General features: G+C 44.8%; 1 protein-coding gene across 1 annotated transcript in view; it reads left to right on the top strand.

Annotated features, from left to right (window-relative positions):
• Positions 1 to 23,913, top strand: part of PPA1 (inorganic pyrophosphatase 1) — a 101,579-nt gene that overhangs the window by 60,648 nt on the left and 17,018 nt on the right. The window contains exons 5-8 of the mRNA XM_069980549.1: positions 1,409 to 1,495; positions 8,170 to 8,296; positions 19,209 to 19,336; positions 21,541 to 21,626. Of these exons, the coding sequence (XP_069836650.1) occupies positions 1,409 to 1,495; positions 8,170 to 8,296; positions 19,209 to 19,336; positions 21,541 to 21,626 (428 nt within the window). The remainder of the gene's footprint in view (positions 1 to 1,408; positions 1,496 to 8,169; positions 8,297 to 19,208; positions 19,337 to 21,540; positions 21,627 to 23,913) is intronic.

Below are 23,913 nucleotides of genomic sequence, written 5' to 3'. Positions count from 1 at the left end.
TTTATGGTGTACAGGGTACAGGATTAGAAAAACATTGTGGGGTCAGAGGGACAACACCAATAACTTTTTTTTTTTTTTTTTTTTTTACAATTTAAGTTGGTTGTCTTGATGTAATGTTGCATTAAACTGCTTATGTAAACAATACACAATTGTGATTCTATGCATGATTCCAGAAAATATCGCTGCCTTAGGCCATCGTTCTGTGACCCGCTGGCTGTCTTCTGAGCTCCCCATCGGCTATGCCATGACCCGGGCTAACGGATGCCCCACTCAGCCAGGCAGTGACTGGGGTGGGACACCGAAGCTGCAGACACTGATTGGCTGAGCAAAGTAAATCCCACCCGTCTGTAAAGTACTCAGAATCTGGTAGAAAATGACAGCTGGCGGGCCATTAGATTGGTGATAGATTGCTTTGGCCTGCTGCAGACCATAGCAATCTATTGCCAAACAGGGATCAGCATCATTTCCCCCACCCCTTCGGACTTCTCCTTTTGAGGTTGCCTAGCTTACCACTTAAATCCATGTCTGAGTGACCACTATTTTAGTACATAGAGCTACATGTAATGGAATGGTAGCTTCATTGCAACGCAGTTTTATTCAAGTAGGTTTGTTTAAGAATCATCCATGCTTGATGTTAGAATGTGCTGACACAAGTATCAAACATTCTTTTATTGTATAAGAATAAAGCTAGGTTCACTCTGTGTTTTTGCTGTACAGATAGTAAACCAGATGCTGTTGTATTCTATACTGCAGGATCCGTTTTTTCATTGGCTTGCGTTACAAAAAGAAACTAATCAATTTTTTTTTTACCTAAACAAAGACGTGATAGACCACTACAATACAATAAATAGTTACATTTACTGAAATAAAAACTTTGAAATGCGAAGACAGTGTGAACCCGGATTCATACCAATTTGATGAACCACATGTTTTTTTTTTTTGTTTTTGTTTTTTTAAAAGGCAGTATTACTGTTTTGTTTTCCCTATTCTCTATTGAGTGAATGGAGCAGCAGAGTGCATGCTTGTCCATCTCGCAAGTCCGTTTATAGGACTTGTGAACTTATCAAAATAAAGTGCTTGGTAATGTTCAGAAGTGCTATAAGGAATTAGTGAAGCCGCGGTTGAGAATTGCTGTCGCTCCAGCTGGGGGACAATTGAATTTACTGAAATGAGTAAAGAGTGTTATTCCCAGAATTCCTCTTACCTTGTATAGAAACCTTTTACAGATGAAAGAAGACAGGACCTATATATTTAACATCAAATCCACATGCAGATTAGCCTCATCCTCTTGCCTACTAGTGTAATATTCAGAAAATGTTTCTTAAAATCTTCAATACGTCTGTCTTGTGTGAATTCATCCTTACTGGATAATGGGAAGATAATAATGACCGAATGTTCTTTCTTTCAGACTTGGGAAAATCCATCTCACATTGACGAGAACACCGGATTCGGTGGTGATAATGACCCTATTGATGTGTGCGAGATTGGGAGTAAGGTAACAGATTATAACTTATGTCTACGTTTTAAATACGAAGAGGAATATGTCAGATGGTATCACATAGTATAACTAGTCATAGTGCCAGGTAGAGGTTGGAAGCCCCAGTATAAGCATACCTTTAGGTTTGTGAACTTTAGCTTGTGAAATTAGCAATTTGGCCATGCCTCTATGGGTATTTAAAAAGGTACTGTTGCGAAAACCTTTTTTTTTTAAAGAAATCAACAGGCATTTAAATAATAAAAAAAAAAAAAAACATTTTGTGTTTAAATCAACGTTAAACATATGGCCAGTAGGTGTCTCCCTCCCTGTCAAGCTGTGGCCCATACTTCCTCTGTACCGATATTTGGTCTTTTCTCTAGTCAAAAAAAGACCAAACACATGAAGTGCTAGTCCTTATGCGTGCTTAGACATGGCTTGGTATTGATTGCTAGCTATTCCTGAGTGCACATGGAATGGGACAAGTGTTCACTGCATTTAGTAGCAGAAAATCCTGGGTGTGCTTGCATTGTACAGTTAGCTCTCCTGTCACACTACACCAAAACTTCTGTATGCACACAGTGACGTTCTAGTGACTTAACAATGTAATATCCGCATGGAGGGGGCATGTACCACAGTTTGGCCATATTAAATAAATATAAATAAATATATATTGATTTAAACATAGAAAAATTAAAAAAAAATAGATTATATTGCAAAACTGCTTGTGATCACAAGCCCTGTTGATTTTTTTAAAATAAAAATAAAAAAAGATGAACTTTTATGCTCATTTGTATATATGCATACATTTCTGTGGTTTGTTTAACTATGTTAAACCATCCATAAGATTTTCTGTAAGCATGCTAAAGCATATTAAAGCATGCTGACTAAATGTTTGTGATGAGCTGTGTATAGCAGGTAGTTGCTAAAATTATTATGTTAATTTGTTTTCCCTAAGACCCATTGGCATCACAACATATGGGGTAAATTCGCCCCTGCGAGCCCCTGGGACGAAGGAATATTTAATGAAAAAATAACAATTAAATTTTAATCCCCTCCTCCATGAGGTATAAATAGGCTCCACCTCCCCCTAGACCTCAGTCTAATTATAAAGAAACATAAAACACAGGGAGGGAGTCTTGTGATGCCAATGGGTCTTAGGGAAAACAAATTAACATAATAATTTTAGCTTCCCTTACGTCCCATTGGCATCACAACATATGGGGAATTAGCAAGCATTATCCCCAATGGGCGGGTTATTTATTACGTCCGCATTAAGAACAGATCTTGCAAAGGTTGTTCTTGACAAGAAAGAAGTATCCAGCCTGAAATATCTCACAAAGGTAGTCAAAGACGACCAGGTAGCTGCCTGGCATATGTCCTCAAGTGGCACAGCGGCACGCTCTGCCCAAGTGGAGACCACAGCTCTAGTAGAGTGAGCCCTGGTAAATTCTGGTGGATCCAGATCAGCAGAGGAGTAACATAAGGCAATGGAGTTACAGATCCATCTGGATATTGAAGGTTTTGAAGCCTTTCTCCCCTTGTTCTTTCCTGCGAAAGGGATAAAGAAATTCTCGTCTTTACGAAAATCACCTACTCTATGTAGATAGATCTTGATAGCTCTGGATACGTCCAATAAAGAAAGATCCAAGTCTTCTTTAGATGATCCAGTAGGAGAAAATACAGGCAATACTATTGGCTGGTTGATGTTGGCAAATGAAGCCACCATAGGCAGGAATCCTGGAAGGAACCTAAGGATAACCTTGTCTTGGAAACAAATCACGTATGGAGGTGCGGAGCCAAGGGCTTGAAGTTCTCCAACTCTCTTAGCAGAGGTAATGGCTAGTAAAAGAGAAACTTTCAATGTTAACTTGAAGTCTACTTCCTCCCAAGGCTTAAAGGGAGGAAGACACAGGCGTCTCAACACAAAGGATAAGTCCCATGGGTCTACCTGCTTTACCAGGTTAGGCCTAGTCTAGCCTTAACAAAATTCTTACCTCCAAGATCTGAAAGAAACGTGAGTTTCGGTGTGCAGAGAGGGCTGCTATCTGCACCTTGATGGAACTAGGTTTTAATCCTTTATAGAAGCCTTCCTGTAAAAACTCCAATGACTGTGGAGTAGAAGGTTTAAGTCCATCAATACTCCTGCTCGCACACCAATCTTGAAATCTTCCAAATACGTGCAAAAGATTTATTTGTAGTGCTACTACGAGCGTGAGAAAGGGTATACTATACCTTCTCAGAAAAACTAATACGGTCCTCTCAGTCTCCAAGCTGTCAAGCTGAGGCTGGAAAGATTCCTCCCTGGAATATTAGATCCGGATGCAGAGGTAATCTCCAAAATTCCCCTGTGCTCATATTCATGGGCAGGGTGAACCATGACCCCTTCGGCCAGAAGGAAGTTATTATTATTACTGACGACTGATCTAGACTGATCTTCGTGAAACTCTGGGAATCATGGCTATGGGAGGAAAGATATACGCCAGCTGGTATGTCCATGGTATTGTCATTGAGTCCACTACCGTGGGATTGTCTGCCCTGTAAAGGGAACAGAAATTCCTCAGTTTGGCATTGCTTGCTGATGCCATGAGGTCTCTCTGAGGAGGCCCCCACCTCTGGGTTAACTGAATGAACACTCTCCTTGAGAGAGACCATTCCCCCGGTAATGTCAGGCCTTGACTCAGTCAATCCGCCAATATATTGTCGACACCCCTGATATGAATCGCAGAGAGTCTGGTTATTCTGGTTTCTGCCCAACAGAAAAATCTTCTCTACTTCCCTGAGGAGAGAAGGGGATCTGGTACCTCCCTGTTTAGGTACGCCACACAGGTCATGTCGTTCATCCGGATTCTGACTGCTCTCTGTAAAATAGGAGGAGAAAAATGAAGAAGAGCTAGGTAAATCGCTCTAAGCTCCCTCACGTTGGAGGGCAGAGCGGATTCCTGTTGACTCCAAGATCCTGCAGTCGTGATGACTGTCAGATGAGCTCCCCAACCTGTTCCTGAAGCATCTGTCGTGATGGTTATCCAGTGTGGTTCTGAAAATAAAACTCCATGTTTGACTTGTCTCCACCACATTAGAGAATGTCTTGTTTGAGTCGATAGAACATCGCATCCAAGTCCTTCAGTCCTCGGTTCCATACTGTTAGTGCTTCTTTCTGAAGAAATCTCATGTGCCATAACGCCCATGGCACCGCGTCCGCAGCTGAGGCAAGGAGCCCTAGAAAGCGCATTAATGTTCTTATGGATACCTGACGAGGAGGAATTAGGAATTAAGTCTGATTTCTCTATGTTGATAAGCCAACCTAATTGTTGAAGTATGTCCTGGACACAACTGAACTCTCAGAAGATCCTGAGTCTGAGTCATAATCAACCAATCGTCCAGGTAAGGGATAACTTTATCCCCTGTAGACGGAAGCGAACCATCATGGTGACACTACCTTTGTGAAAACAAAGGGTGCGGAGGTATTCCGGATGGAAGGACTTTGAATTGTAAGTGTCTTACCTTCCCCTGGATTTGGATGGCGAAGGCTCTCCTGTGAGCCTTCAGAATCGGTACATGAAGATATGCATCCGGTAGATCTATGGTGACCATAAAATCTCCCTCCTGGAGGATAGATTTTACCAATCTTATTTTCTCCATGTGGAACGTCTTCTTTATGATGCACCTGTTGAGATATCGCAAATCTATAATAAGCCTCCACTTTCCGGATGGCTTTAGCACTAGTAACACTGGGGAGTAAACTCCCTGACCGATCTCAGATAGAGGAACATCCTCTAGAGCCTCAATGGAAAGGAGGTGAAGAATTTCTGGCTTAAGATTTCTTGACAGAAGAAATCTTGGAGGAGGAAGAGATGATAAATGAAGGACATAACCATTTTGAATAATATTTAACACCCAGTGATCTTTTCTTAATTCTTCCCAGGCAGGGAGAAACAAACTCAGACGTCCCCCCACTGGACAGCTTCTGCGTCAGAAGTCTGGTTTCTTGTTGGTGTCCTTATTCTGCTGCTTCCTGGAACCTCTTCTGGAATAGTTTATTCCTCAACCTCTGTACTGGTATCTCCCTTTGCCTCGCTGAGGAGATTTTGCTCTGCGAAAGGAATCACCGCTCTTATAGGACAATGGTAGGGACTTCCCCTCCTTGTCAGACAATTCCTCCATTAATTTATCCAGCTCAGAGCCAAACAGCCTACCTGGCTGGAACTCCATATTACAGAGCTGAATTTTGGAGTTAGCATCTCCAACCCAGGGTTTTAACCATAGCGCCCTTCGGCAGCGGTTGAGAGCGTACTCGTTTTTTTACGCTAACCTGGTTCCCTGAGATGCATCATCTCAGATGAAGTCAATGGCCATAATGACCTTTTTTAAGGAGCGAAGGACCTTGTCCCTGCTAGCTCTACCTTCCAAATTTTCCTGGACCTTGGTCAGCCATCTTCTTAGGCTTCTAGAAACCTCAAAAGAAGAAATGGAGACTGCCCCTTGGGCTGCCGCTGCCGTATATGATCTCTTGAGGGCTACGTCCACCCTTCTATCCATCGGATCCTTAAGATTGGATCCGTCCTCCGCAGGCAGCACAGTACATTTCGACTGTTTGGCTATGGCCGGGTCCACCTTTGGAGGCTCAATCCAGTCCTTACATTGTTCTTCCTTGAGAACATATAAGGTCTTAAACCTCTTGCTCAAACCCGGAGCCTTTTCCGGTTCCTTCCATTCCGCCTGTAACATAGACAATGAAGTCTTACCCACAGAAAAAGCCCTAGGCTTTTTTGAGGAGGACCAATCCTATCCTCTTCTATTTCCTCAGGGTGTATTTCAGCTTACACAGCTTAGCAGAGCTTGTGAATTCTATCAGCTGTGAAATACCCCCTGAATAATTCTTTCTCATCTTCAGAAGTAGAAGAGGTTTCAGAAGAAGATGATGACTTAACTTCATCAATCACAGTAAACTGAAAATGACCATAATCCTACAGCCATAAAGTAATATACTCAAAGGCTGGGAGTAGAGAGAGAAATACTCCATTTGGTCTTTAACTTAGGACACGGGCGGCGATTCTCATTAGCCGCTAAAGTCTTTTGCACATAGTCCTTGACCCATACAACTACATCCTGAACATCAGGCTCCTCATAGGTTTAGGTCTGCATGAAGGACAGCGTACTTAGGCATTATAAATATTTTTATGAAAGAAAGGATGAATCTTATCTGGAAAAAATGATCCTCCTACGGTATCCATAGCCGTCAGGTAGAGGAGTCTCACACTCGGCACATGAAGTGCTTCCTTAGAAGGTCTTTTGCCAGCAGCAGGACTGGACTGGTCTCCATTTCAGACATCTGCAGATAATCCATGTATTACAATACATATAAACCACTAGCCTGGCTAGAGTGATATCGGAAAGAGACACTAGGTGGCAGCAACACTTACTTTAAGTATATAGAAGAGAGATCACAGCACTTTGCACTCAGATGTTTTCTATTAGATCCAAATGAGCCACAGAAAATCCTTCCAGAGGAAGACAGCCAGACCTAGAGGTAGCAACAGCTTACCTTCTGCCTTGAACACACAGCTAATCCGGCATGCAGAGAGCGAGCGCCCCTGCCGGCCCCCGGAAGTGACATGACGCTGATGCCGCTGTGCTGAGACGCACGCAGCGCCGATGCGTTCCACAGTCGAACGCGACTGGAAGAAAAGCCAGCGGCTCGGGTGACACGTAGAGTGCGTTCCAAGACGCACTAGCTAAGAAAAACTTAAAAGCTAAGACCTGCAGAAGCAAATATCAGGATACTACCTGGACACCGGCTCCAGCGGCATCCCAGCAATCATTACCTGGAGAGAAAACCTGAATGCAACAGGTTAACAAAGCATAAAAACGGAGGAGGGACAAAGTCCCCTAGGGCTAACAGCAACGAAGTAAAAAAAGACTGGGGTCTAGGGGGAGGTGGAGCCTATTTATACCTCATGGAGGAGGGGATTAAAATTTAATTGTTATTTTTTCATTAAATATTCCTTCGTCCCAGGGGCTCGCAGGGGCGAATTTACCCCATATGTTGTGATGCCAATGGGACGTAAGGGAAACATGTATTTCAAGTTCACATTGAATATTAGCGTAAACTTCATTGAGTAAGCCTGAACACAGTCACCCCTAAATATGTGCACTAATAGTGGGTACAGCTGGGTGGTAGTATATTGTATTGTAGCAAAAAAATCACATCTGAGCACACTGATAGACGTAAGTGGTTATCTTGAGTGTGTTAACCTGACACAGCAATTTGGTGTTGGGATATCCTATTGCACTAGGGATGAAGAGAAGGCCAGTTATTGAGGAGCAATATTAAGTATTTTTTTTTTTTATATTGGATTAAGATATTCTACTTAGGTTGCGATAGGTTATCTTACAGGGATGGCCTGAGTAGAACACAGCTAAAGCCTTCTTCTTCCCAGCATTCACTTACTGTTGCGTTAACATTGTGAAGCCATTGCACATTACATGGGGACATGGTTTCAGGATATACGCCCATCCAAGTCTTGGAAGGCTTACTTTCAAGTTGTAGATTCACTGAAAATTACTGCTGGGGAGCAGAAAACTTCAGCCTTCTTCTAATTAATGGGCAACCCCTTTAATGTGCCAGGGATGAGGATAAGGCTTTCTACACCTACCTTTACAGTACCTTCTATTCTCTCTATCTCTTTTCTTAGGTTTGCGAAAGAGGAGAAGTCATTAAGGTCAAAATTCTTGGTACCCTGGCACTGATCGATGAAGGAGAAACCGACTGGAAAGTGATAGTTATCAATGTTGAAGACCCTGAAGCTGCACTCTATAATGGTAAGTAACACAAAGCACTAAGGGCTGTTTAACCCCTTAGCGACCCATGACGTATCTGATACGTCATGGTGCCGCGGGGGGAGTTCAGAGAGGGGTCCCGCCGGGACCTCACTCTGAACGGCGCCGCTCCCGGCTGTTATCTGCAGCCGGGGGAGCGCCTCTATTAGCCGGCGCGGGTCCTGTTGCCGTGTCGGCTAATTAAGCCTCTAAATGCAGCTGTCAAACCTGACAGCTGCATTTAGAGGCTTAGCTCCGTGCATCCCTGGTGTCTAGTGGGTCGGATTGCATCGCGATTGCTAAAAGCAATCTATCACCGATCTAATGGATCTTTGCTGTGTATATACACAGCATTGATCTCTATGAGAGAACAGTGCTGTGTATATACAAGTCCCCCCCCAGGGGGACTTCTAGTTAAAGTAAAAAAAAAAAAAAAAAAAAAAAATTAATAAAAAATCCCCTCCCCTAATAAAAGTCCAAATCACACCCCCTTTTCTCATTTTATAAATAAATGAATAAAGAAATAAACATATTCGGTATCGCTGTGTGTGTAATCGCCCAAACTATTAGTTTATCACATTCCTGATCTTGCACGGTAAAAGGCGCAAGCGGCAAAAAATTTCAAAGTGCAGAATTGCGCATTTTTGGTTGCATAAAATCCAGAAAAAATGTAATAAAAAGCGATCAAAGAGTTGCATGTGCGCAATCAAGGTACTGATAGAAAGAACTCATCATGGTGCAAAAAATGACACCTCACACAGCCCCATAGACCAAAGGTTAAAAGCGCTATAAGCATAGGAATAGAGCAATTTTAAGTAACATATATTTGTTATCAAGGGTTTGATAAACCCAGGGCGAGCAGCGTAAACACGAAACTCCCTGAAATGAAAACAAATTCCTTTTTTTTTTTCAATTCGAAAAAAAAACATTTGCGCTTTCAGTTTCGCAGCATATTTTATATAAAGTGCTATGGCCTTTTAAACATAAAGTGGAAAAAGCCCTTAAGGGGTTAAATATGTCCTGGAACCACAACTGACATGTAAAAAAAAAAAATTCTGCTTTTCTGTGTGTTGGAAAAATGGAGCTGAAGTTCATGACTAGTCATCTGGGGCATGGTGTCAAGTTCTTGATATTAAAATGGTTTTCCGGGGATGCAAAGATGGCTCAAGCAACATTGAGGACTTCATCATCGAAGGCGAAACCACATGTCAAAAAGTGGAGTGAAGATACAAGGGGCTGCTGATAAGTCTTTGGCTTTACCCAGAAAGAAACAAGATAGGAAGATTTTTTTTTTAATTTTCTTTGCATATATTTTTCTATATATATTTATTTTTTAACATATATCTATAACACCTAAGGGTCTAATCATACATTTACTCCTTTTTCCTTTTTTTTTTTTTTTTTTTTTTTTTACCATAAATTTATACATACATTTTCTATTTTTTATTATCTATTAATATTTGATACTTAGTGACATATTTATGTCCTTTTATCTTACACACACTAACAGCATGTATCTATTGCTATATGCTTTTTTCATCCTCACATGATGGTTATTGAGATATGAGGTTGTTTTTATTATCTTGACTTCATTCATTTTATTTTATTTTATTTCACTTTAGATCATCATAACCATTATAACTCATACTGAAATCATAATTCATACCAGCTTGGAAACTTTGGTGTTCTGAGAGCCCGCCCCTTTTGTACTGCATGATGGCTGTATGGGGATTTCCCTGTCAGCCAGTCCACTATCTCAGCTGGACCTTATTCATTATGCTAATTCAGTTCAGAAGCCTGTCTCCACTAGGGATGTCACGATACCAGAATTTTGAGTTCGATACCGATACCAGCTTTCTTATTTCGATACTCAATACCAATTCGATACTAAATAAAGTTTAAAAAAAATAAGTAACAATACAAATATAAGCGATATACTTATTTATGTGATTTTTGATAACTTTGTTGCATTTTATAGTTCGGACAATTACGCATGCAATGGATGTCAAACATGTATGTTCCTTTTCTTCCACTTTTTTTTTTTTTTAAAAAAAGCAAAAGGGATTATTAGAACCTTTTTATTGTGATTTTTTTAAATTTTTTAATAACACTTTTTAATTCCCCTCTACCCTGCAGCATAACTCCCTGTGCACAACAGCATACCTCCTTGTGCACTACAACTCCCATCATACCTTCTTATGCACTACAACTCCCATCATAACTTCTTATGCACTACAACTCCCATCATACCTTCTTATGGGGATTTGTAGTGCACACGGAGGTATGCTGGGAGTAGTAGTGCATAAGAAGATATGCTGGGAGTTGTAGTGCATAAGAAGATATGCTGAGAGTTGTAGTGCCCAAGGAGGCATGCTGGGATGTTGTGTCGGGAGGCTTCTGCTGCACAACCAGGGGCGCCGCAATGATGAGGCGACCTGAATCGTCTGCCTCAGGCGGCGCCACCAGCTGTCTTCCTGGGGGCGGCATTCAGTGGCAGATTATAATATGAGCGGTTCGGGCGGCCGCCCACATTATAATCCGCCACTGACTGTACCCAGGGCCGCTTTAACCAGAGGGCACATGGTGCACGTGCACCGGGCCCACTGGTTAAAGGGGCCCCCCCGAGCAGGCCGGCCGTTGCTATGTGCGACCAGTGCGGTCGCACAGGGCTCCGGCCACCAGCCTGTCAGGGGGGAGCGCCATGGATGGGTAATCTACTTACCCCTCCATGGCGCCCCCTGCAGGGCCCCGCCGTTCGCCGCTGCCCCCGTCCGCTGCTGCTGCGGCGCTTAAGCGCTGCAGCAGCAGCGACACTGACAGAGAGAGAGCCATTGGCTCCCTCCCTGTCAGTCACTCACTCTTGTGGCCGCACTTCCTGCGGTCACAAGAGGCCGCGCTCTCCCTCTAGCGGCCGACGTCACTGGAGCGTCGGCGCGAGGGTAAGGGGAGTGCAGCCTCTTGTGACCGGAGGAAGTGCGGCCACAAGAGGGAAGAGAAGAGGAACGCGTGGATCCAGGTGAGTAACAGTGTTTGTTTTTTTCAATGTTATATGGGAGGGGGAGCTATATACTATTGGGGAGCACAGGGGGCTATATACTATGGGAGAGCACAGGGGGCTATATACTATGGGGGAGAACAGGGGGCTATATACTATGGGGGAGAACGGGGGCTATATACTATTGGGGAGCACAGGGGGGCTATATACTATGGGGGAGAACGGGGGCTATATACTATTGGGGAGCACAGGGGGGCTATATACTATGGGGGAGAACGGGGGCTATATACTATTGGGGAGCACAGGGGGCTATATACTATGGGGGAGCACAGGGGGCTATATACTATGGGGGAGCACAGGGGAGCTATATACTATGGGGGAGAACAGGGGGCTATATACTATGGGGGAGAACGGGGGCTATATACTATTGGGGAGCACAGGGGGGCTATATACTATGGGGGAGAACGGGGGCTATATACTATTGGGGAGCACAGGGGGGCTATATACTATGGGGGAGAACGGGGGCTATATACTATTGGGGAGCACAGGGGGCTATATACTATGGGGGAGCACAGGGGGCTATATACTATGGGGGAGCACAGGGGAGCTATATACTATGGGGGAGCACAGGGGGCTATACACTATGGGGGAGCACAGGGGAGCTATATACTATTGGGAAGCACAGGGGGCTATATACTATTGGGGAGCACAGGGGAGCTATATACTATGGGGGAGCACAGGGGAGCTATATACTTTGGGGGAGCACAGGGGGCTATATACTATGGGGGAGCACAGGGGAGCTATATACTATGGGGGAGCACAGGGGAGCTATATACTATGGGGAGCACAGGGGGCTATATACTACTGGGGAGCACAGGGGGCTATATACTATGGGGGAGCACAGGAGGCTATATACTATGGGGGAGCACAGGGGGTTATATACTATTGGGGAGCACAGGTTAGCTATATACTATTGGGGAGCACAGGGGCTATATACTATTGGGGAGCACAGGGGAGCTATATACTATTGGGGAGCACAGGGGTCTATATACTATGGGGGAGAGCACAGGGGGCTATATATTATGGAGAGCACAGGGGGGCTATATACTATTGAGGGGGAGCACAGGGGGGCTATATACTATTGGGGGAGAGCACAGGGGGGCTATATACTATTGTGGGAGAGCACAGGGGGGCTATATACTATTGGGGGAGAGCACAGGGGGCTATATACTATTGTGGGAGAGCACAGGGGGGCTATATACTATTGTGGGAGAGCACAGGGGGGCTATATACTATTGTGGGAGAGCATAGGGGGGCTATATACTATTGGGGGAGAGCACAGGGGGGCTATATACTATTGTGGGTGAGCACAGGGGGCTATATACTACTGGGGAGAGTGCACAGGGGGGCTATATACTAATGGGGGAGCGCACAGGAGGGCTGTATATAACTGGAGGAGCACATGAGGGTCTATATACTACAGGGACACCTTAAAACTATGGAGGCACAGAGGGGTGTAACTATGTAGGGGTACAGAGGGGTGTAACTACTGTATAGGGGTATAAGGGACCTAACTACTGTATGTGTTGGAGCCTAAAATATTTGTCTGGCAGATTCTGGAGAGAAGATTCACAGCCAGGAGGAGACTTCAAGGTGGCCCAGGCTGGATGGAGAGAAAAAGAAAAGGTGACAGACTCTGATCGGAGAAGACGCCTCCGGTGAGTCACTGGATGTAACTTCACTCTGTTATAGGGTTGTAGTGATAGGGGTCATGGTATGGCGGTATTATGTAATGGTATCAATGGTGATATCTTTCTGTTTTGTTTAGTGCAGTTTTTATGTAATATGTAATCACTGAATGGTGGAAATAGTGTTATAAGGTAACTACTGTATGTACTGGGGCTCTTGATACAGTGTGGGGGCAAATTCAGTACATTATACAATGTGCAGAAAGGTAAGGGGGGGCCCACTCTTGAGGGCTGTGCACTGGGCCCACCAATGTATTAAAACGGCCCTGACTGTACCATGTACTGGAGCCCCCCCGCCCCCGGGCAGTATCTGTAATGAGATGCTGTGAGCGGGGGAGACTGTATTCATAAGCGCCGCGCTGTACTAAATCAGCCGCGCGGTGCTGATACTACAGCGCGGCGCTTATGAATACAGTCTCCCCCGCTCACAGCATCTCATTACAGATACTTCCCGGGGGCGGGGGGGCTCCAGTACATGCATTCCACGTCCGTGATCCGTCAGGATCACGGAACGTGGGAATGCAGCCTTAGTCCCCCGGCTGATGTGCGGCTGCCCGGGGTGTCCCGTCCTGTCCCCGGCAGCGCGCGCATCAGAGAGCTCCCCGTGCGCCGGAAGTCACAGGCACAGGCGCACGGGGAGCTCTGTGATGCGCGCGCTGCCGGGGACAGGACGGGACACCCCGGGCAGCCGCACATCAGCCGGGACCAGACCAGAGAGGCTCGACGGGGGAACGGAGGGCAGGTGAGTTGTGTGCTGTTTTTTGTTTTTGTTTTATCTGCTGTGCAGGGGGGGGGGGGGGAGAGGGGGACCATCTATAAGGTAGGGGGGGGGAAGGGGGCCATCTATAAGGGAGGGGGGAAAGAGGGGGACGATCTATAAGGGAGGGGGGAAAGAGGGGGACGATCTATAAGGGGGGGGACCATCTATAAGGGAGGGGGAGAGGGAAGAGGGGGACCATCTATAGGGGGGGGCATCTATAAGGGAGGGGGGAAAGAGGGGGACCATCTATAAGGGGGGGGCCATCTATAAGGGAGGGGGGAAAGAGGGGGACCATCTATAAGGGGGGGACCATCTATAAGGGAGGGGTGGGAGGGGGACCGTGAGGGGGACCGTCTATAAGGGGGGGGAAGAGGGGGACCATGTATAAGGGGGAGAGGGGGACCATCTATAAGGGAGGGGGAAAGAGGGGGACCATCTATAAGGGGGCATCTATAAGGGAGGGGGGAGAGGGGGACTATGTATAAGGGGGGGAGGGGGACCATCTATAAGGGAAAGGGGACCATCTATAAGGGAGGGGGAGAGAGGGAAGAGGGGGACCATCTATAAGGGGGGGGGGAAGAGGGGGGACCATCTATAAGGGGGGGGGAGAGGGGGACCATCTATAAGGGGGGGAGAGAGGGAAGAGGGGGACCAACTATAAGGGGGGGGGAAGAGGGGGACCATCTATAAGGGGGGAAGAGGGGGACCATCTATAAGGGAGGGGAAAGAGGGGGACCATCTATAAGGGGAGGGAGAGGGGGACCATCTATAAGGGAGGGGGGAGAGGGGGACCATCTATAAGGGGGGGAAAGGGGGACCATCTATAAGGGAGAGGGGACCATCTATAAGGGGAGGAAGAGGGGGACCATCTATAAGGGGGGGAAGAGGGGGACCATCTATAAGGGGGGGAAGAGGGGGACCATCTATAAGGGGGGAAGAGGGGGACCATCTATAAGGGGGGAAGAGGGGCACCATCTCCTAAAAGATCAGCACCCTCCTCTCCTGACATCCTCTGTGCTGCTGGGACTTCTCCTATAGGATTAGCACCCTCCTCTCCTGACATCCTCTGTGCTGCTGGGACCTCTCCTATAGGATTAGCCCCCTCCTCTCGTGACATCCTCTGTGCTGCTGGGACCTCTCCTATAAAGTCAGCCTCCTCCTCTCCTGACATCCTCTGTGCAGCAAGGGACCAAACATTATGTTTATTGGGGACAGCAGTGGGGGGGGGGGGGCAGTAGTGGATTATAATGTGGGCGGATTGACGGGGGGGGGGGGGGCGTCATTCTATAGTTCGCCTCGGGCAGCAGAGAGGCTAGAATCACCCCTGTGCACAACTGCAACTCTCAGCATACCTTCTTGTGCACTACAACTCCCAGAATACCCCCTTTGTGCACTACAAATCACCATAAGAAGGTATGCTGGGAGTTGTAGTGGACACTGAGGTATGCTGGGAGTTGTAGTGCACAAGAAGGTATGCCGTGATTTGTTGTATCAGGAGGCTGCTAATGCAAAACTGAAACTCCCAGCATACCTCCTTGTGTACTACAACCCCCAGCATACCTCTTTATGCACAAAAAGGTATGCTGGGGGTTGTAGTGCACAAGGAGGTATGCTGCTGGGAGTTGCAGTGCGTTAGCAGCCTCCTGACACAACAACTCCCAGCATACCTCCTTGTGCACAACAACTCCCCACAAGAAGGTATGCTGCGAGTTGTTGTGTCACTGTACCCGGGGGAAGGGTGGTGGTGGGGGATCGGGCAGGTGCGGGGGACCATGCTGCACGGGCGGGTGCGGGGGACCATGCTGCTCGGGGCGGGTGCGGAACTGGCAGGTGCTGGATGGTGGGGAACTGCCGGGTGGGAATGGAATAGTTAAATGACTGCCGCTTGAACACGCTCGCAGGCCGCAGTCATCAGCAGTGGGGGCCGCTCCATATGCAGCAGACTCCTGCTGCATATGGAGCGGCTCGGGAAGGGTTAAATGCTGCTGTCAGTTGTGACAGCGGCATTTACCCTGAATAGCCAGCACTAGCGCTCGCTATGTGCCGGCTATTTGAATTTGCCGCCGCCGGGAGCGGAGACCACGTGGGCGGAGGAGGGGACACCAGGGGGCCGGGGGTGGCACACAGAGAACACGTCCGGCGCTCAACTAGCCGCTGCCCGTGTTCTCTGCTCTATACTTTATATTAAGCTGCTCTATTATGCAGCTTAACATAAAGTATCGATACCAGGAAATCCTGGTACCGAACCGTTTTTATGCCCGAAATATCGATAGTAGTATCGATATTTCGGTGCATTGTGTATCACTAGTCTCCACTAAAGCGCTAGCTGTGGAGACACTCCTCTGTTAGTTGCTTGGCACATTCACTCATACAGACAGACTAGAAATACTTGTGTCTGAATAAAGTGCACCTTTTAATCCGAAGGTGCTTGGGTCCATTCACATGTATGTATGTGTATATATATATATATATATATATATATATATATATATATATATATATATATATATATATATATATATATATATATATATATATATATATATATATATATATATATATGTGTGTGTGTGTGTGTATATATATATATATATATATATATATATATATATATATATATATATATGTGTGTGTATATACGCTAGTGCTGTGCTTTATATAGTAGTTTTATATCTTTTATATTTGAATATGTATTAACCTATGTTTTGCTTTCTTTCCTCCCCCCGCCCCCTGGGCGGGTGTGGTGGGTTTTACCATGTCTTTTAAACCACACTGTTTCCATGAGTTCACTATGCACTTTGGTTCTAAGGAAGGGAGGATACTCTCCCAAAACATGTTAACGTGCAACCAAATAAACAAGTTTTTCTTCATTCGCCTGGTGAATTGGATTTTCTGGCAGTGACAGCGCTGGTAATGATACCATTTTTTTGGATTTTTCTTTTTACTCTGGTTTAGCTGAAATTAGCAGATTCTCCAGTATGAGGTTGTGCACAGCATTGACGATCTCCGGAACAACAACTACTCTCAGTCGTCCAGGACGTTCCTTATCATTGGTGCTGAAGTGGCCTGTTTTAAAGCGACTCTGTACCCACAATCTGACCCCCCAAACCACTTGTACCTTCAGATAGCTGTTTTTAATCCAAGATCTGTCCTGGGGTCCGTTCGGCAGGGGATGCAGTGATTGTCATAAAAACAACTTTTCATCCTGCAATGCTGTGTCTAACGGCCGGGGCTTACATTTGTATATGCATTAGGCTGGCACACCCTGTCTGTCCTTCCTCCCCACCCTCCTCATCATTAGGAATGCTCCAGGCAGATTGCTTCCTATTCCCCACCTGTGTGTATAATGAACATTGGCTGGATCTTTAATACACCTGTGCAAAGCTCAAACAGCAGTAAATGTTCCTGGATCATTCCTAATGATGAGGAGGGTGGGGCGGAAGGACGGAGAGGTGGTGCCACCATAATGCATTTACAAATGTAAGCCCCGGCTTTTAGACACAGTGCTACCGGATTAAAAGTTGTTTTTATGACAATAACTGCATCCCCTGCCAAATGGACCCCAGGACTAAAAGCAGCTATCTGAAGGTACAAGTGGTTTGGGGGGGGACAGATTATGGGTACAGAGTCTCTTTAAATTTGGCAACCCAACTCTTACCTGTAGAATGTGAAGGGCATTGATCCCCAAATGTCTGCAACATATCACCATGAATATCCTTTGCGGAGTTTCCTTGCAGAAACAAGTATTTTATTGCTCTAATTTGCTGTGAATATCCCCTTAGACTCCGCCATTTTGTTTTCCTACGTGCCTAGATCACTGTTGCCATAAGCTACATACACAAAATTTTGAAAACTTATATTAAGACATATAATGCTTTCATGTAATGTAACATTTGTTACCATTAGAAACAAAAAAAGAACACAAAGCCAACGCAAAGACTTATCAGCAGCCCCTCATATACACATGCCCCTTCCCCTCTCTGAAGTGGGTGCCTGGAGTAAAAGGCTTGAGCCAATTATTGCTCCCCAGGCTACACCTTTTTTATTAATGGTTCTCTCTATGACAAAAGAACAATCTTGGAAATGTGACTCTTTTTAATGGATAAAGGGGTATTCCTGCATCGGGTAAAAAAAATGTAAATACTCCAAAAGCATATAGCATTACTTGCCTGTACGCCCAGTTTTAAAATTACCAAAGATCAGTTTGCTTTGTCTGTTTGTCTTCTGGGTCTATTAGTATGCCAGATTATCATTGTGCTTCTTAGCTGAGCTATTGTGCAGTACTACAATTCTGAAAATGTATTGCTTTCCCTTAGCTGCGCAATATATATATAATCAGAGATGTTGATGTAAGCTCTGCTTTAAAGGCACCAACGGCAAAGGTATTAATAGTATCTATTCCTAATCACCTCTATGAGACTGTTGCCCTTTTAGATGTGAATTTTTAGGTGACAGATATAAATTGGATTACTTATAATCACTGGATAGATAGAACCTACCATAGGTGAGCAAGTGTACATAGGCTTTTTTAGTTAAAATGTTTTATTTCTTATCTGGATTCTGTTCAGAAGAAAATTACACATTTTCTATACATTTCAGTATAAATACACCAACGTGTTAAGTGAAAAGAAGTCACAAATGGAAATGTTTCTGGGGAAAAGAAATGAAATCTATTAAATGAAATGTTTTTCCAGTGACATGCATATATCACCATCCTCATTGTTTGCAGTCACAATATAGATTTCTTCAGGTTTACTTCAAAGCTCAAAGAGTGTCTTATAATGGTGGCTGAAGTTTATACTGGGTTATCTGACTTCCAATGCGCTGTGAAAAATATACATTTATAAGATTGTAGTAGACGCTAAGTTTCCTTTTTTTAGCTTTACAATAAAAAGAAGGCAAGCTACACTACAAAAGACCGCTGGGTATGAACAATTACTGCTTTGATGGCTACTTTTTTTCTTTTATATGAGATGGAGATGGCATTTCATCATCTTAATTTTAGATCTTTTATCTCTAGTCTTCTATCCAGTGCTATTGATTATCTGAACCACAATTGCAGGTGGAGAATGGATCAGCTCTTTGTATATGGCATCCATATTTATTATATTTATAATGACTGAGGGCTCTCATTATGTACTGTGTGTGTTGAATGTTCTTTGTACTAGCACCCTGCTTATTACTTTCAAAGATCACAACATTATAAAATTTTTCTTCTTTGTGATCTTGCCTCCTACACATAGGCTGTTCATTAAACCTATATTTAATAGTTCTGATGACCACAGCTTGTTAACTATGTTCGGTTTCTAGAAAGTCACTTTATAGCCGTTGCATGCACCTCTAATATACATTACAGAACGGGTCCAGTTAATTGCTATGTGTTACACTAATAGTGGCGTCTTTTGCCTTTAGATATTGAAGATGTCAGAAGACTAAAACCCAATTATCTGGAATCTACTGTTGACTGGTTCAGAAGGTACAAGGTTCCTGATGGAAAGCCAGAGAACCAGTTTGCCTTTGATGCTGAATTTAAGAACAAGGTATCTAATCTCTTATTTTCTTCCTAAACCATTTCCCTATGATAATATATATATATAAAATGAACTTTTCTGTGCTTAAAAAGGGCATTCTGGGATGAGAGCCAAGCATTAGTCTCGTAGATGATAAAATGGCATGTAATAGCACCTAAGATTATAAAATGCAGCTATAGTTTGTGGATGTGAACAAATGACTATGAGGTGTTCTTTAAAATTCTGCATATATATCGTATGTGCTTTGCAATTTTTTTTATGTGTTTATTATATGAGGTAATTGCATAACAATTACTGTATTTTCCGGCGTATAAGACAGATCCCTGACTTGTAAGAAGATTTTTAGGGGTTTGTCTTACACGTCGGAAAATGTTAACCCCTGTCTAATCGAAGCAGGGTTTACCAGCTGGAGACCTGCTGCGGTCAGGCAGAGGTTAACTGAAGTTGGAAAAAAACAACAATCAACTCACCTGTCACCCATTACTAGCAGCCATGCGTCTCCTGTCAGGTTCCTGGCGCAGGCAGTGTGATGCACACTGCCTGCCCTGGAGGTCCCCGAAGCTCTCCCAGCAGCTAAGCTTCTCCGATGAGACACTCGGCTGCCGGGAGAGCTTCGGGAGAATGACAGAGGCTTCGGGGACTTCCGGCGCCTCTGCTATTCTCCCTAAGCTTTACTGTCAGCCAAACTCCTCTGAGCTTCTCCAATGAGATGCTCGACTGCCAGGAGAAATTCAGGGACCTCCAGCGCAGGCAGTGTGCATCACATTGCCTGCGCCAGGAACGGGACTGGAGACACACGGCTGACGGGAATGGGTGACAGGTGAGTGGAATAGTTTTTTATAGCAGTCGCCGCATACTGTGTGGATGCTGCTGTTTTTATAGCTCCCCCACCATATGCGTCGACCATACCTGGCATATAAGACGACCCCCGATTTCTGGGGTTAAAAAGTAATCTTATACGCCAGAAAAAAGAAACCATTTCTCTCAATTATTCTTGAGAAACATGTTTGTGGTGTCAAGAAGACATGCGAGGTATGTACGACACTTACTGGCATGTGAGGTATGGTCATCTTGGCATCCAACTGCACGTCAGTTGGTCATTTGCACAACTACATAAGACCATGCTGAGGGTTTGTAGCCAAATGAAACCTGTAAGGACTTTTTAAGCAGTGACACCACAAACCTGAATTAAAAAGGCAGTGACCTAAATTGACATATGAAAGAAAAGAGGTGAGGCGGAAGAGAATGATGGAAGGGGTATTAAAAGGCCAATGGATGCCCCTGCACACTGAGCTAGTAAAATAGTGTGACTATACAGCGATAGGTGGGTCATTAGCTAGTTCCCTCTCCAAATACCAAGTGGTGAGCCGAAAGTGAGACTTAATTTGCATCTGGCTTCATATCGGGAGAATGAAGATAAAATGTTAAGAAATATGAAACAAATTTTCAGTTCTCTCCTCTTTACGATAAGAAGTCTCCAACCAATTCATACTAAACAGTTAATTTTTTCAAAAATAGGTTCCTCTGTGGTATATGCGGGGCTATACATTCCTGCAGAATAGCTTTTTTAGCTGCCACTGCAATACAGTTTAGCAGCTTTCTGCAATTCTTTGTGCAATTATTGTACCAAAATATGGAGAGAAAAACACCCTTAGTCCTGTGGACACTCACCCATTTTTACTAGTAAGAATGGGTGAGTGTCCACAGGACTAAGGGTGTTTTTCTCTCCATATTTTGGTACAATACTGGTTGAATAGAGGTTTACCCAATCAAGTCTGTTTACAACTATACTGGTACTTTACTAGATAACCTTGTGGCACTCAGTATATGTTGATCCATTCAGTCTATGTGGTCTGTTATAATATATATGCAATTTTATTGGAATTTGGTTGTTTTTAAAAATGTATATACTTTTTATTTATAATTTTCAAAAATTGTTTTTATCATGTTATTAAACACAATCATAGTAAATAAAATATTTTTGTAAGGATTCAGATCTTATGCCCATAATTTCTTTGTGTATCTATTATTTCCTATGGGAAGACACTGCTCGGTTTTCAAACTGCTTGGTTCTCAAACTGCCTTCCGGAACCAATTAAGTTTGAGAACCAAGGTACCATTGTATGTGAAGAGCGGTATGCAAATATTTTGGATTTAAGTTCCCTCATTGTGACAAGTCATCTCTGTGTTTTGTCTTTGCACATTTTATTCAGGATTTTGCGATAGAAGTAATCAAATGTACTCATGCTCAGTGGAAGGCCCTGGTGACCAAAAACACTGATGGCGGAGAGATCAACTGGTAAGTTCTGCTTTTATAATGAGTAAAACACATTCTGAAATGGGAACTAAGTTGGAGTTTGAAGTACCTAGACTCAAGACCTATTTAAAGGGAACCTGCCTGTACTTTTATGCTGCCTGAACCATGAGTCACCTGAGTGACTTTCCCCCACCCTGCTGGCCTTGATTGATAGATCTCTCCCTATACCGAAACCAAGAGACCTCTACCAATCAAGGCTGGTGCAGTGGGAGAACTGGCCGGGGACCACCTTAATTACTCATAGTTTTGGCAGTAGGAAATTGATGAGCAGTTCCTTGAGGCTGTGACATCACATGCTGCTATATGTAATGGTGTTATGTACATTTATTATAGTGCTTGAAAAGCACTATATTGTAATCCGTCTTCTTCTTCTTCTTCTTTCTCCTTTCTCCTTTCTCCTTCTTCTTCGCGTAATGCAGCCCGAATCGCTTTACACACAGACTCCGTTCAAACTGCGTTTCGAAGTTCTCGGCGGTGTGTGGTGTGCTATCTATTTTTTGTTTCAATAAGATTTGTCGTTTTTAAGAAATTTACGTTTAAAAACCCCAAATTTCCCATAGAAAATAATGGCCCATTGCAAATAATGGCCACACCCTAACCGCTAACAGCCAATCACAGCACATATGCAAATAGCTGATATATAGCAGCCAATAGGAATTCTAAGGTCTTGTCAGGCATGTATCACACCATCCACAGTCACATGTCCACTATTGGCCAATAGAAGATGTAATACATGGAAGGTCCTTAACGATTTTGTCTCATTGACATGAGTGAGGTTGTCATGGTAACCGAGCATTGATCTTTACCATTATAAGTACCCAGATCGCTCTTAAAGGGACCCAGGTCGCCCTTACTTAAAGGAACGCAAGTCGCTCTTAAAGGGTCCCATGTAGCTCTTAAAGGGATCCAAGTCGCTCTTAAAGGGACGGGACCCAAGTTGCTCTTAAACGGACAGGACGCATGTTGCTCTTAAAGGGACCCAAGTCACTCCAAAAGGTATGGGACCCATGTCGCTCTTAAAGAGACCGCTAGAGCGACCTGGGTCCTTTTTAAGAGCGACCTGGGTCCTTTTTAAGAGCGACCTGGGTCCTTTTTAAGAGCGACCTGGGTCCTTTTTAAGAGCGACCTGGGTCCTTTTTAAGAGCGACCTGGGTCCTTTTTAAGAGCAACCTGGGTCCTTTTTAAGAGCGACCTGGGTCCTTTTTAAGAGCGACCTGGGTCCTTTTTAAGAGCGACCTGGGTCCTTTTTAAGAGCGACCTGGGTCCTTTTTAAGAGCGACCTGGGTCCTTTTTAAGAGCGACCTGGGTCCTTTTTTAGAGCGACCTGGGTCCTTTTTAAGAGCGACCTGGGTCCTTTTTAAGAGCGACCTGGGTCCTTTTTAAGAGCGACCTGGGTCCTTTTTAAGAGCGACCTGGGTCCTTTTTAAGAGCGACCTGGGTCCTTTTTAAGAGCGACCTGGGTCCTTTTTAAGAGCGACCTGGGTCCTTTTTAAGAGCGACCTGGGTCCTTTTTAAGAGCGACCTGGGTCCTTTTTAAGAGCGACCTGGGTCCTTTTTAAGAGCGACCTGGGTCCTTTTTAAGAGCGACCTGGGTCCTTTTTAAGAGCGACCTGGGTCCTTTTTAAGAGCGACCTGGGTCCTTTTTAAGAGCGACCTGGGTCCTTTTTAAGAGCGACCTGGGTCCTTTTTAAGAGCGACCTGGGTCCTTTTTAAGAGCGACCTGGGTCCCTTTAAGAGCGAAATATGTCCCTTTAAGAGCGAAATATGTCCCTTTTAAGAGCGAAATATGTCCCTTTAACCCCTTGCCGCAAAATGACGTTCCTGGAATGTCATGTAAAAGAGGTAGTTCCCGCAACATGACGTTCCAGGAACGTCATGGCTTTCCTGCCTCCCCCCGCTGTCCCTATAGAAGATCGGGCAGCAGGAGGATGCTATGTCACACAGCATCCTCCTGCTGCCTCTGCCCGGAGGGGAGCCGCGCTCCCCCCGGGCAGTTAACCCCATAAACGCCGCGGTCAATGCGACCACAGCGTCTATAGGGAGATCGGGCGGCGGGGGGAGGCTGCAGCACGTTGCCTCCCCCCACCGCCACAACAATTGTGTCCCTCGGCCCCCTCCCCTTGTCCCCCGATACCGGAGATCACCGCTATTACCGTTATAGCGGTGATCTCCGGTACCGGGAATTACCGGCACCGCCGATAGCTTTCATCTCCCCCCACCGTGAATCCACGGTGGGGGGAGATGAAAAATGTGCCCTCAGACCCCAGAT

Source organism: Dendropsophus ebraccatus, chromosome 8 (assembly GCF_027789765.1).
Source record: "Dendropsophus ebraccatus isolate aDenEbr1 chromosome 8, aDenEbr1.pat, whole genome shotgun sequence".
Taxonomy (NCBI): domain Eukaryota; kingdom Metazoa; phylum Chordata; class Amphibia; order Anura; family Hylidae; genus Dendropsophus; species Dendropsophus ebraccatus.
Note: the sequence above shows the minus strand (reverse complement) of the source record. Positions and strands in the feature narration are given on the sequence as shown.